Source organism: Oncorhynchus gorbuscha, linkage group LG04, assembly GCF_021184085.1.
Source record: "Oncorhynchus gorbuscha isolate QuinsamMale2020 ecotype Even-year linkage group LG04, OgorEven_v1.0, whole genome shotgun sequence".
NCBI classification, from domain to species: Eukaryota; Metazoa; Chordata; class Actinopteri; order Salmoniformes; family Salmonidae; genus Oncorhynchus; species Oncorhynchus gorbuscha.
In genome coordinates, this window is record NC_060176.1 from 40,641,322 (window position 1) to 40,655,839 (window position 14,518).

The following is a 14,518-nucleotide window of genomic DNA, read 5'->3' on the forward strand; positions in this document are numbered from 1 at the left end:
CGTCACCGCGCACTTGTCCTAGTAACCTTCTTTTCGTTCCTGTTTCTACTCGTCTGGCCGTTCTTCAGTGGGCTCACTCTGCCAAGTTAGCTGGCCACCCCGGCGTTCGGGGTACGCTTGCTTCTATTCGCCAGCGGTTTTGGTGGCCTACTCAGGAGCGTGACACTCGCCGTTTCGTGGCTGCTTGTTCGGACTGCGCGCAGACTAAGTCAGGTAACTCTCCTCCTGCTGGTCGTCTCAGACCGCTTCCCATTCCTACTCGACCATGGTCCCATATCGCCTTAGACTTTATTACCGGTCTGCCTTCGTCAGCGGGGAAGACTGTTATTCTAACGGTTGTCGATAGGTTCTCTAAGGCGGCTCATTTTATTCCCCTCGCTAAGCTTCCTTCCGCTAAGGAGACGGCACAAATCATCATTGAGAATGTGTTCAGAATTCATGGCCTTCCGTTAGACGCCGTTTCGGACAGAGGTCCACAATTCACGTCTCAGTTTTGGAAGGAGTTTTGTCGTTTGATTGGTGCTTCCGTCAGTCTCTCTTCCGGTTTTCTTCCCCAGTCTAACGGTCAAGCAGAACGGGCCAATCAGACGATTGGTCGCATCTTACGCAGCCTTTCTTTTCGAAACCCTGCGTCTTGGGCAGAACAGCTCCCCTGGGCAGAATACGCTCACAACTCGCTTCCTTCGTCTGCGACCGGGCTATCTCCTTTTCAGAGTAGCCTTGGGTACCAGCCCCCTCTGTTCTCGTCCCAGCTCGCCGAGTCCAGCGTTCCCTCCACTCAGGCTTTTGTCCAACGTTGTGAGCGCACCTGGAGGAGGGTCAGGTCTGCACTTTGCCGTTATAGGGCGCAGACTGTGAGAGCCGCCAATAAACGTAGGATTAAGAGTCCTAGGTATTGTCGCGGTCAGAGAGTATGGCTTTCCACTCGTAACCTTCCCCTTACGACAGCTTCTCGCAAGTTGACTCCGCGGTTCATTGGTCCGTTCCGTATTTCTCAGGTCATTAATCCTGTCGCAGTGCGACTTCATCTTCCGCGACATCTTCGTCGCGTCCACCCAGTCTTCCATGTCTCCTGTGTCAAGCCTTTTCTTCGCGCCCCCGTTCGTCTCCCCCCCCCCCCGTCCTTGTCGAGGGCGCACCTATCTACAGGGTACGGAAGATCATGGACATGCGTTCTCGGGGACGTGGTCACCAGTACTTAGTGGATTGGGAGGGGTACGGTCCTGAGGAGAGGAGTTGGGTTCCATCTCGGGACGTGCTGGACCGTTCGCTGATCGATGATTTCCTCCGTTGCCGCCAGGGTTCCTCCTCGAGTGCGCCAGGAGGCGCTCGGTGAGTGGGGGGGGTTCTGTCATGTTTTGTCATAGATTGTCATGTCTTGTCCCTGTGCTTTCTCTTCTATTCGTTTCCCCCTGCTGGTCTTATTAGGTTCCTTCCCTCTCTCTTTCCCTCTCTCTCTCTCTATCGTTCCGTTCCTGCTCCCAGCTGTTCCTCATTCTCCTAACTACCTCGTTTACTCTTTCACACCTGTCCCCTATTTTGCCCTCTGATTAAGTCCCTATTTCTCTCTCTGTTTTCGCTTCTGTCCTTGTCGGATCCTTGTTTGCTGTACTGTGTTCTTGTTCCGTCCTGTCGTGTTTTTGCCTTCATCAGATGCTGCGTGTGAGCAGGTGTCTCTGTCAGCTACTGCCCGCGCCTACTCGAAGCGACCTGCAATCTGTGGCCGCTTATCCTGTGATTCCCCTCTACTGACAAGAGGATTTCTGTTGTTCCCCATTTGGACAGTTCCTGTTAAGGATTCAGGATTTGATATTTTCTGTTTGGACTTGAATAAACTCTGTTTCTGTTAAGTCGCTTTTGGGTCCTCACTCACCTGCATAACACCAACAGTAAAGCATCCTGAGACCATTCATGTGTGGGGTTGTTTCTCAGCCAAGGGAGTGGGCTCACTCACAATTTTGCCTAAGAAGACAGCCATGAATAAAGAATGGTACCAACACATCCTCCGAGAGCAACTTCTCCCAACCATCCAGGAACAGTTTGGTGACGAACAATGCATTTTCCAGCATGATGGAGCACCTTGCCATAAGGAAAAAGTGATAACTACGTGGCTTGGGGAACAAAACATCAATATTTTGGGTCCATTTTGGGATTGTGGTCAATCCTCAAGAGGCGGGTGGACAAACAAAGACCCACAAATTCTGACAAACTCCAATCATTGATTATGCAAGAATGGGCTACCATCTGTCAGGATGTGGCCCAGAAGTTAATTGACAGCATGCCAGGGCGAATTGCAGGTCAAGACTGCAAATGTTGACTCCTTGCATCAACTTCATGTAATTGTCAATAAAAGCCTTTGACACTTATGAAATGCTTGTAATTATACTTCAATATTCCATTGTAACATCTGACAAAAATATCTAAAGACAGTGAAGCAGCAAACTTTGTGGAAATTAACATTTGTGTCATTCTCAAAACTTTTGTCCATGACTGTAGTGAGAGTGACTTTATCACGGTGCTCCGTAATACCGGCGGGATTTCTGCCTGATTGAACGTCAATAACTCAGGTACACATGAAAACATGAAATGATCCAAGGAATCGATAGAACGGGAAAGGTAGGCCTAGCTTTTGAAAGTACCATGCTCAGATTCCTAATGACATCTCAGGTTATTATTATTAGCCAACTGGGACAGTTTCCTTACAAAGAAGACACACTGATTTGGCATTGGATAAATAATGATAAGATGAACACATAGGCCTATCACTCTGTCCATTAGTCTGCCATTTCTGTAATTTTTGTGGTATTAAAAAAATGTTCTGCTAATGTGTAAAATGTAGAATTGCATGAAATGTTTATAAATGTCAATCATAAAATGCTTTAACTATAAAGGAGATTTTTCCATCCCTACTCTTGGCCACGGTGGTTTGCAAACCCACAACCTTCTGGCAGTTTTTAAAACTGCATATCTAAGTCTCTGGTCTGTCCAAGAAGTGAGGGTAAACGGTAGACATGTTCTCTGCTATTCACTTTATTTAAATTATTATTTTTATATTATTTTGGGTATAGGGGAGGGTCAATTGTTTTGTTTTTTCACGCGTTCAGGGAGGGTTTAGGTCAAATATATTTTGCTGAAGGGAGGGCCATTCATTTTCATTTCAGAGAGGTCCAATTTTCTCTGTGTATAACTTTCACTCCCTAATAACTATTAAGCTCAAATCAAAGCTAAACTGCTTCTCAAACAGGAAGAATCACTATGTCAAGTGTTTTGTTTGTGCTTTTGAAGAATGAATAGGCTGGAAGATAATAAGCATTGGTTGTTATTGTCTGCTAGAACATGGTTTCATGAATGTGATGTTCATGATGTTCCTTCCATAGATTTGGCCTCACATCAGTCCAATCTAAGCATACCGTAGATATAACAGGATTTGATGTCATTTTATCTGTAGCCAATGGAATTGAGCCTTCTTGGATGGGCACTTCTAATGTAAATCAATGGCATTTACCCAAAGGGCTTGAATTTTTGAGCTCTCTCTGTAAATTTTGAGGTGACGTAGTGTCCCCATGAGTGACAGAACACTGAGCCAATCACGGTGCAACTAGAGAACATTACCAACCCCTACTCTCTGTATTTTCCGCTGGCTGCCCCACCACCACACTGAGCTAGGCTGAAACACCTGCATTTTGGAGCTGCCTTATTCAAGAAAGCAAAAAAAAGAGACCATGTTTGTATGCGGCTTTATTAACTTTTTTTTTTTTACATTGTTTGAAAACGGATATGTGACACGTATTAACGTATTAATGCCAAAATAATATGCAAAACATATTCTTTTTTTTAGCTAAACAGGTGTGGCTCAAAAGAGGTGGGGCTCTGCCTGTGATGCCTTATTGATGTCACTTGTTAAATCCACTTCAATCAGTGTAGATGGAGACAGGTTAAAAAATTATTTTTAAGCCCTATGACAATTTAGACATGGATTGTGTGTGTTCCACTCAGAGGGTGAATGGGAAAAACAAAATATTTAAGTGCCTTTGAATGGGTTATGGTAGTAGGTGTCAGGAGCACCGGTTTGTGTCAAGAACCGCAATGCTTGCTGGGTTGTTTCGTGCTGGGTAGTTTCCCGTGTGTATCAAGAATTGTCCTCCACCCAAAGGACTTTCAGCCATCTTACCACAACTGTGGGAAGGATTTCAGTCAGTATGGGCCAGCATCTTTGTGGAACGCTTTCGACACATGGTTGAGTCCATGCCCCGACAAATTGAGGCTATTCTGAGGGCAAAAGGGAAGGTGCAACTCAATATTAGGAAGGTGCACCTAATGTTTGGTATACTCGGTGTATATCTACAAGTATAACTTCTCTTCTCTGTGGGTTCAGGTGGGCGATCAGCTGCTGGAGGTGAATGGGCGGAGCTTCGTGGCCATCCCCCATGATGAGGCGGTGAGGATCCTGAAGACGTGTCGCCACCTGCTGGTTAGGGTGAGAGACGTTGGCCGCCTGCCCCATGCCCGCACCGTGGTGGACCAGACCAAATGGATCAGCAGCCCTAGCCCCCCCAGCCCACCGCCCATAGCAGAGAGCACCGCCAGCCCAGCTACTACACGGTGATTTAGCACAAACAGGCACAACATTGTCAAAAGGGCAATCTCTTTGTGAATTCTATGGGTGTATCCCAAATGGCACCCCAATTCCCAATAGAGTACTCTACTTTTGACCAGAACCCTATGGGCCATTTGAGATGCTTCCTATGAGAGTTCTATGACATTTTTGTTTTCAGCGAAAAAGTCATATTGAAGGTCACAGTTCTAACTGCAACTAGTGAGTGTAAGCTCTTTTCTCTGTTTATTTTAAATTCCCTTTAAACCAAACATTCTTGGAATGTACAATGAACAGTGGCTCAAACATTCCCTTAAGAGGGTTGTAGTATGTTTCATGCTTCAAACATTGAATGATATTTGTATTCAGTCAGTCATTTCTTATTTAAGCAGAAAGAATGTCTAGGGCATTGATGGAAAAAGACTTTGTCTGCATGGCACCCTATTCCCTATTTAGTGCACTACCAGTACACTATATAGGGAATAGGATTCCATTTGGGATGCAGTCATTCTGTTGGGTGAAATCAATTATATTCAACCGGTTGACATTAAGATTAGCAACATCATTTAATATTTGTTTTCTTTATAAGACAGCCCCCATTAAAGAATTTCATCGAATTATCACGTAGCAAGGTAGCAGAATGAAATTACCATTCAGTCTCTGACCAATGTATTTATTTATCCTACCACTGTCAGTGGCAGGGCTTTTGTCATGCAAGTGATTGAGTGAGTAATGTGAGGCAGAATACATCCACTTCATTGTTGGGTTTGACTGTGACGTGTGATATGGTGCTCAGTCCCACAGCGAGCTGCCTGTCTCTCCCTCCTTTCCTCAGCTCTCTCTCACCAGCTCTAATGGAGGCAGGCTGTTTGAGAACCCTAGGAAGTATGCATTTCCCCTCAGCTCCTTTAGAAATCAAGCAAGGTGGCTTTTAGTCCTTCACTTCCATATATTTGGCATCTCATTATTAGTGATATCCTCCTTCCAGCACTTTCTGTTTAATTACTAACCAAAGAGCCTACTCTGTCTTATGGCACAATTCAATCAACCCGCATTGCGTCAGCTGCTTAGCCTGGTGGAACCAGGCTAATCTGGCAATAACTCACATGCTGTTTCACTTTACGTATCCGTGAAACGAAACGTGAGTGCAGCAGCCAATTTGCTTGACCAGGCCAGTAGCTTATTTTCCCATGGGCGAATGACACCAGTGATTATTTCCAGAGTAAGAAGTGTGTGTTTGCGAGGGCAGTAGTTAGTCAACAAAGAAACTGCATTGCCTACACATTGCTGTGGTGGGTTCGAGTGCACTAAGTTCTGCTTCAGTGTAAGTGTGTGTTATTGGCTGAACCTTGAGCTGCAGCTGTCTGAATGTCTGCTCTGCTTTCTCCTGAATAATGTCCTTGACTGTTGTAATGACATTCACTGTTCAAGGTTATCAGGAAAACCTATGGCACTTTAGTGTGGGTGTATACTTGTGTGTGCAGTGGCGATTTTAGCATGGATATATTGGTGGGGGCCAAAACAAAATTGCTTAAGATGCATGCCAGCTAAGCCACAACACTAAACAATACATTAGTTGCACTATAACGGTGACAAACGTTGCCCACAAACTGTTAGGGCCTACATAAAGCTGCCCCCACAGAGCTTTCTTTTCAGCACCATGGAATGAATCCTTACCACTGCTACACCTGGTCATTAGTGAAGCCTTGTCTGGCAGCAAAACAGTTAACTCAGGCTCATTTACTACCTTTAAAAGAAACATGGCTAACTTGCTTAATCACATGTGGTTTCTACTGACAATTGAGATGTACAAACTATGGCATAAGGGGACGACCGGACAGGAGGCAATCCGTAATTTTGATTAAGACATTAATGAGCGAGCTAGGACGGACGTAGTCAGTATAACTATTTGTTGAGCACTTTTGAAATGTACAAAGACAGAATTCAGAACATAGGCCGTTGTTACAGTACTCTCCCTGTACACCAAGTCAGAAACGTAGGATTAACCTGTTACTCCTACCCCCTACTTTTTCGAGCATTCTGTTAAAAATTGCGCAACATTTCAGCGCCCTGCTACTCATGCCAGGAATATAGTATATGCATATGATTAGTATGTGTGGATAGAAAACACTCAGACGTTTATAAAACTGGTTAAATCACGGCTGTGACTATAACAGAACGTGCGTTTCATCGAAAAGCCCAGGAAAATTTGATCACTGAAAATGCGAAAATATATACATGCGCCACTAGAACCCATTGTTGAATGTGAACCACATTAAATGGGGCCGAGGTTGCAATACCTACAGCTTCCACACGATGTCAACAGTCTTGTCATTTGCCTACGATTTGTTTCTTAGTCAAACCGACACAAGTCTTCCGGTCTCCGACCGGATATTTTGGTTGAGATTTACCCGGACATTATTTCCAGACGTACAGCTATAGAATATACATCGCCTCTTGATCAATTTGATCGCTTATTAACGTTTACTAATACCTAAAGTTGTATTACAAAAGTATTTCGAAGTGTTTTGTGAAAGTTTATCGTCGACTTTTTTAATTTTAAAAAATGACGTTACGTTATAAAACGCTATTTTTTTCCTTGATCACAGTCTTCATAGATCGATATCTAGGCCATATATGGACTGATTTAATCGAAAAAAAGACCCAATAGTGTTTATGGGACATCTAGGAGTGCCAACAAAGAAGATGGTCAAAGGTAATGAATGTTTTATATTTTATTTGTGCGTTTTGTGTAGCGCCGACTATGCTAATTATTTTGTTTACGTCCCCTGCGGGTCTTTTGGGGTGTTTCATGCTATTTTGTATTTTAATGAATGTTTGAGTTTTAACGAGTGCTATTAACATTTAGCGTAGTGCATTTGCATTTCCAGATGTCTAGATGGGACGCCTGCGTGTCGGGTAGGAGCAAGAGGTTAATAAAGGGGGCATATAAGCAGACAGTGAACGCTCTTACAATATTCAATGATGACATTTATCTAAAACAGGCTATGCACCACCAACAGCTAACAGCTTACTTAACAACACACATTTAGTATTACTTTTTTAGCTACAGTATACATATCTCCCTGGCATATTACATAATTTATGCAGCAGCATACAAGACATTTTTGGACTTGTTGTGTTGTGTTCACTTCAACAGGAAGGTGGTGCGGCAGTCATCAAATTCTGGCATTCTCTGAATTTATGGTGCTTTCAAGACAACTGAGAACTCTGAAAAAAAACAAGGTTGAATCATGATGTCAGTGAGCTCTAATCATGATGTCAGTGAGCTCTAGAAAGAGGCCCGAGTTCCTGACTTGGAATTCTGAATTGGATGACCATCCAAAACATATTTTCCCAGTCGGAGCTCGTTTTTTTCTCAGAGTTCCCAGTTATCTTGAACTCACTGAAGTCTGAGATTTTCCAGTTCCGAGTTTCCAAGTCAGGAACTCAGGCCTCTTTCTAGAAGTCATGCTCGATTGACAGCATGGCCAATGTTTAATATTTATCCTTTTAAGCTTGGAAAAGAGACCCAGACATGGACCACATACCCACTCCACTGAATAGCAGACTAGTGATTGCTTTGCAATGCTTGCAGGCAGCCACTGATTCCTTCCAAACCACTCATTGTTGAATTTCTAACTTGTTGTGTAATGTTTATCTCCAATGGCCGATGAGCAACATTACATTTTATCTATATTTTCTCTTGATAATTTCTCTTCATGTAACACCTTCCCAATAAATCCATTATTTATTTTAGACAGGTCTGAAGAAGAAGCATGATATGAATAAAATGTAGTCTATGTCAGAGGAAAAGGCTATCATACTCTGGGTTGTCCTTATGTTAGGTCCTGATGTGGCAATGCCAAATGGCTGTGGGCTAATTCTAAGATTTACTTAGAAATCCGTGGCATTATTTTATATAATTTTACAGGATGAAGAGTGCAATTGAATAATTTTCTCCAAATGATTTGATGGAGTGTGCTGTGTTGAGTAGTTAACAAAGAATTACAAAGTCCTATCCTTAATTTAGAGTTATTTATGTAACTTTAGTTGTTCCACAATCATTGGGCTATGTGTTTTTGTTTTTAATACATTGTAAGGCTGCATGATGAGACTAATAATGATGATTTGAAAAAAGTCGCTTGAAAAGGCACGAGCTCTGCTTTGTTTTTTGCTCAGGCTGTACACACTTCAATCGTCTCTCATTCCCAATTTGACAAGCACTTAATAATGCCTCGAATTTCACGGCGGCATCTCCTTTGTGGCCGTAATGCAACCTAAAAAGATCTGTGCCTTTTGTGGCCCAGAGTGCTGCGTTGTGCCCTTCTCCCTGATTGCTGTGCAATCCGAAGCGCCTCTCTCACTCACATGGCTCTCAATCACATGATTGGGTCTGTCTCACAGGCTACAGGTGAAGACAGACACATTGGGGACGCAACTGAGCATGTCCTTGTCCAATTCCGAGGTGCATATTAAAGATATTGGAAGAACTGTCCACATTTACTTTTTGTCAGCCAACAAGATGAGAAGGCCTAACGAACAGCAAAACCACTAGCCTATGTCAATCCACTATCCCCCATAGTACAAAAGTCGACCTATTCTATTGTGTGCAAGAAATAAATATTCCAAACATAGCCTGGGACAGTTGTGGGGTGCAATAGATCCCAAATTAATATGTGGCTGACGCAACAGATCAGAACGTTTAGCTTAAAATGTTGATAAACTATGAGGGTATTTCTTCACATTATAAGTGCAGCAATGCACACAAGGCAGTAGGCTATGAAAACACCACTATCAAAAATGACCATGAATGCAATTATGAATGTAATGCATTTATTATTAAGGTGCATTTTGGTGAAAATTATCTTCCACACACTCACACCCTGCTTATGTAAGCCAGTTACGCTCTGAACCCCTTGTAAAGCAGATTAATGTGCTTAATTTTAAGAAGCCACTTTAGTAGTGAATTACAAACCTTATCAAAACATATCGGCCTATGGGCTACATGAGGTGTGCGACCATGATTAGAGAAATTAGCAGGAAACAATACATGTCATTTACAGTTGAAGTCGGAAGTTTAAATACACTTTAGCCAAATACATCTCAACTCAGTTTTTCACAATTCCTGACATTTAATCTGAGTAAAAATTTCCTGCCTTAAGTCAGTTAGGATCACCACTTTATTTTAAGAATGTGACATGTCAGAATAATAGTTGAGAGAATGATTTATTTCAGCTTTTATTTATTTTATCACATTCCCAGCGGGTCAGAATATACATACACTCAATTAGTATTTGGTAGCATTGCCTTTAAATTGTTTAACTTGGGTCAAACGTTTTGGGTAGCCTTCCAAAAGCTTCCCACAAGTTGGGAGAATTTTGGCCCATTCCTCCTGACAGAGCTTGTGTAACGGAGTCAGGTTTGTAGGCCTCCTTGATCGCACACACTTTTTCAGTTCTGCCCACAAATTTTCTATAGGATTGAGGTCAGGGCTTTGTGATGGCCACTCCAATACCTTGACTTTGTTGCCCTTAAGCCATTTTTCCACAACTTTGGAAGTATGCTTGGGGTCATTATCCATTTGGAAGTCTCATTTGCGACCAAGCTTCAACTTCCTAACTGATTTCTTGATGTTGCTTCAATATATCCACATAATTTAACTTCCTCACGATGCCATCTATTTTGTGAAGTGCACCAGTCCCTCCTGCAGCAAAGCACCCCCACAACATGATGCTGCCACCCCCGTGCTTCACGGTTGGGATGGTGTTCTTAGGCTTGCAAGCCTCCTCCTTTTTCCTGCAAATATAACAATGGTCATTATGAACTAACAGTTCTATTATTGTTTCATCAGACCAGAGGACATTTCTCCAAAAAGTACGATCTTTGACCCCATGTGCAGTTGCAAATGGTAGTCTGGCTTTTTTATGCCAGTTTTGGAGCAGTGGCTTCTTCCTTTCAGGTTATGTCGATATAGGACTCTTTTTTACTATGGATATAGATAATTTTGTACCTGTTTCCTACAGCATGTTCACAAGGTCCTTTGCTGTTGTTCTGGGATTGATTTGCACTTTTTGCACCAAATTATGCTCATCTCTAGGAGACAGAACCGCTCCTTCCGTACCGATCCTTCCTGAGCGGTATGACAGCTGCGTGTTCCCATGGTGTTTATTCTTGCGTACTATTGTTTGTACAGATGAATGTGGTACCTTCAGGCGTTTGGAAATTGCTCCCAAGGATGAACCAGACTTGTGGAGGTCTTGCCTGATTTATTTTGATTTACACATGATGTCAAGCAAAGAGGCACTGAGTTTGAAGGTGGGCCTTAAAATACATCCACAGGTACACCTCCAATTGACTCAAATTATGTCAATTAGCATATTAGCTTCTAAACACATTACATAATTTTCTGGAATTTTCCAAGCTGTTTAAAGGCACAGTCAATTTAGTGTATGTAAACTTCTGACCCACAGGAATTGTGATACAATGAATTATAAGTGAAATAATCTGTCTGTCAACAATTGTTGGACAAATGACGTGTCATGCACAAAGTAGATGTCCTAACCCGACTTGCCAAAACTATAGTTTGTTAACAAGAAATGTGTGGAGTGGTTGAAAAACGAGTTTTAATGACTCCAACCTAAGTGTATGTAAACTTCCGACTTCAACTATATGCACTTAAATAGCGAATGGAAGACGATTTTCATGTGGTTCATTTTCATGCCAGCCAGGAAGGCTATACTCCTGTTTTAAAGATAAACAATGTGCTTAATATTATTAAAGTTGAGAAATAAATATAATAGGCCTACTCTATAGAAAGCCGATTGGATCCTCCACTTTTTAGTAGAGGCCATCACTCGGTTTTCTCGCACAATTGCATAGCCTATAGAAATGTTGCGCAACATTTGCTCATGGGCTCTCATGACGTGTTTGATTAGATTTTCGATTATATTTACATTGATGTCAGAGTGACTAGAGGGACAATAGAGTGCTGAGTAACAGGCAGTTAGCAAGTTTGGTAGGCTACTAATAACCATCAGCAGCATCAGAGCCTATTTACCGGAATTTGACTGCCTTTGTGACTCATGATCACCAGTGTGGCGGTGATGCAGTCACCGCAACAGCCCTAGTCATTGTGCCATTGCGCCAAACCGCCACAAGGGGGAGTTAGAACGCTGATTATGCTTTCGTTCCGGTCCTCAGAATGGGAGAAATGAGCCCCTCCTCTCTTTCCGTCCCTCTACCTCCCTCCCAAACACAAGCCAGAACACATAACCAAGATGCATGTGTGTGAGGCTATTTCTCAACATGGAAGGGGCCCTCTGGTTAAATTAGATGGTAATGCTTCATTTTTAATTTGCCCCCATTTTATTTTCTCATTTGCAAATGGATTCACATGGCTGATCTGGAGCAGGCCAATAGGCTAAATAATTACTTCATGCTTTTTACAGAGATCATGGACCGCTCTTATTAGAAAATGATGTGCAGCAGCACAGCTCCCTACATCTAACTCACTAGGGACGTGGTCAGATGACGCAGATGCTCCGGGATTCTTCCGATGGCATTGAGTACACCACATGAGTCACTGGCTTCATCAATAAATGCATCGATGACGTCATCCCGACAGTGACCATACATACTGTGGCGTACAGCAGGTCAGCTACCAGGGAGAGACTCGTCGAGGCCTGGTGACAGACGGAGTATACATCACCAGGCGATGGCTCCATCTACTGGACGTGCCAGGTCTCAACAACTCTCCGGCCGGGACTAAATGGGGCTGATTGGGAGCTGGTGTGGAATCAAGGGCTGATTGCTCACCAGCTGTGCATGGCCCTTAAAGCTGCCAGAAGGGCAGCACACAAGGGAGAGTGGGTGAAGATAGGACTCTCGTATAGTTGGGGACGGTTACAGAGGGAACAGGAGTGAGTGTAGTTGCGATCCCGACAGGAAACAGCAAGACCCGGGGCCCAGAATACGGCATCCCGGAGAGGGTCTCAAAGGGGAGACCTATCCTTTTATTTTTTATTTATTATTTAAATAAACACCCTTGAAACCGAGTTTATCCTACTCTGTCCGTGTCTGATCTGTGTAAACGTCTTGACCAAACCCCCTGGTCTACCAAAGTACATACCCCAATCAGAAGCCATGGATGAACAATCAAACAGGCAAAGTGACAATACAGGACAAAGATTGAATCAAACTACATCGGCTTCCGATGATCGTCGGATGTGGCAGGGCTTGCAAACTATTACTGTCTACAAAAAGAAGCACAGCTGCGAGCTGCCCAGTGACAAACCTACCAGATGAGCTAAATAACTTCTATGCTCGCTTCGAGGCAAGCAACACTGAAGCATGCATGAGAGCATCAGCTGTACTGGACGACTGTGTGATCACACTCTCCGAAGCCGATGTGAGTAAGATCTTTAAACAGGTCAACTTTCAGACGGATTAGCAGGATGTGTACTTCGAGCATGGGCTGACCAACTGGCATGTATCTTCACTGACATTTTCAACGTGTCCCTGACCGAGTCTGTCATACCAACATGTTTCAAGCAGACCACCACAGTCCCTGTGCCCATGAACACCAAGGTAACCTGCCTAAATGACTACTGGCCGGTAGCACTCACGTCTGTAGTAGCCATGAAGTGCTTTGAAAGGCTCACATCAACACCATTATCCCAGAAACCCTAGACCCACTCCAATTTGCATACCGCCCCTTTCCCACCGGCACAAACTGAACACCTACGTGAGAATGCTATTCATTGTCTACAGCTCAGCGTTCAACACCATAGTGTCCTCAAAGATCATCACTAAGCTAAGGACCCTGGGACTAAACACCTTCCTCTGCAACTGTAACGTCAGACTTCTTGACGGGCCAGCCCCAGGTGGTAAAGATCTGACACGCTGATCCTCAACACGGGGGCCCCTCAGGGGTGTGTGCTCAGTACCCTCCTGTACTCCCTGTTCACCCATGACTGCATGGCCAAGCACGACTCCAACAACCTCATTAAGTTTGCAGAGGACAGAACAGTGGTAGGCCTGATCACCTACAATGATGAGACAGCCTATAGGGAGGAGGTCAGAGACCTGACAGTGTGATGCCAGGATAACAACCTCTCCCTCAATATGATCAAGACAAAGGAGATGATTGTGGACTACAGAAAAAGGAGGACCGAGCACGACCCCATTCTCATCCCCAGGGCTGTAGTGGAGCAGGTTGAGAGCTTCAAGTTCCTTGGTGTCCACATCACCAACAAACTATCATGGTCCAAGCACACCAAGACAGTCGTAAAAAGGGTATGACAACGCCAGTACATCACTGGGGCCAAGCTTCCTGCCATCCAGGACCTCTATACCAGGCGGTGTCAAAAAATTGCTAGACTCCAGCCACCTTAGTCAGAGACTGTTGTCTCTGCTACCACACGTGCAAGCGGTACCAGAGCACCAAGTCTAGGTCCCCCCATTTACACTGCTGCTACTCTGTTTATTATCCATGCGTAGTCACTTTACCTCTACGTACATGTACCTCAATAACCTCAACTATCCGGTACCCCCGCACATTGACTCCGCTAGCCCCTGTATATAGCCTCGCTACTGTTACTTTATTGTTGCTCCTTAATTATTTTTTATTTTTCTTGTTTTTTTATATATATATGTATTTTTTAATTTTTTTGGTAGAGTAAGTTTATTTTAGTAAATATTTTCTTATCACTTTTTTTCTTAACTGCATTGTTGGTTAAGGGCTTGTAAGTAAGCATTTCACTGTAAGGTCTACGGTACCTGTTGTATTCGGCGCATGTGACAAATAAAATTTGATCTGATTTTTAACAATGTAATTGACTGTTGTTTGTACAAAGTAGATTAGCTAGGTGTGCTAGATGTCAGCATTTAACCACAGGCTTTACTAAAATGTATCAACGGCGG

The 14,518-nt window shown here is 43.4% G+C and overlaps 1 protein-coding gene across 4 annotated transcripts in view; it reads left to right on the plus strand.

Annotated features, from left to right (window-relative positions):
* Window positions 1–14,518, plus strand: part of LOC124034064 (whirlin-like) — a 109,527-nt gene that overhangs the window by 74,222 nt on the left and 20,787 nt on the right. For all 4 annotated transcript variants that reach the window (XR_006838503.1, XM_046346777.1, XM_046346778.1 and 1 more), the window contains exon 4: window positions 4,376–4,602. Coding sequence is in view for 3 of the 4 variants with exons in the window: in XM_046346777.1 (XP_046202733.1) it covers window positions 4,376–4,602 (227 nt within the window). In the remaining variant the exon portion in view is untranslated. The remainder of the gene's footprint in view (window positions 1–4,375; window positions 4,603–14,518) is intronic.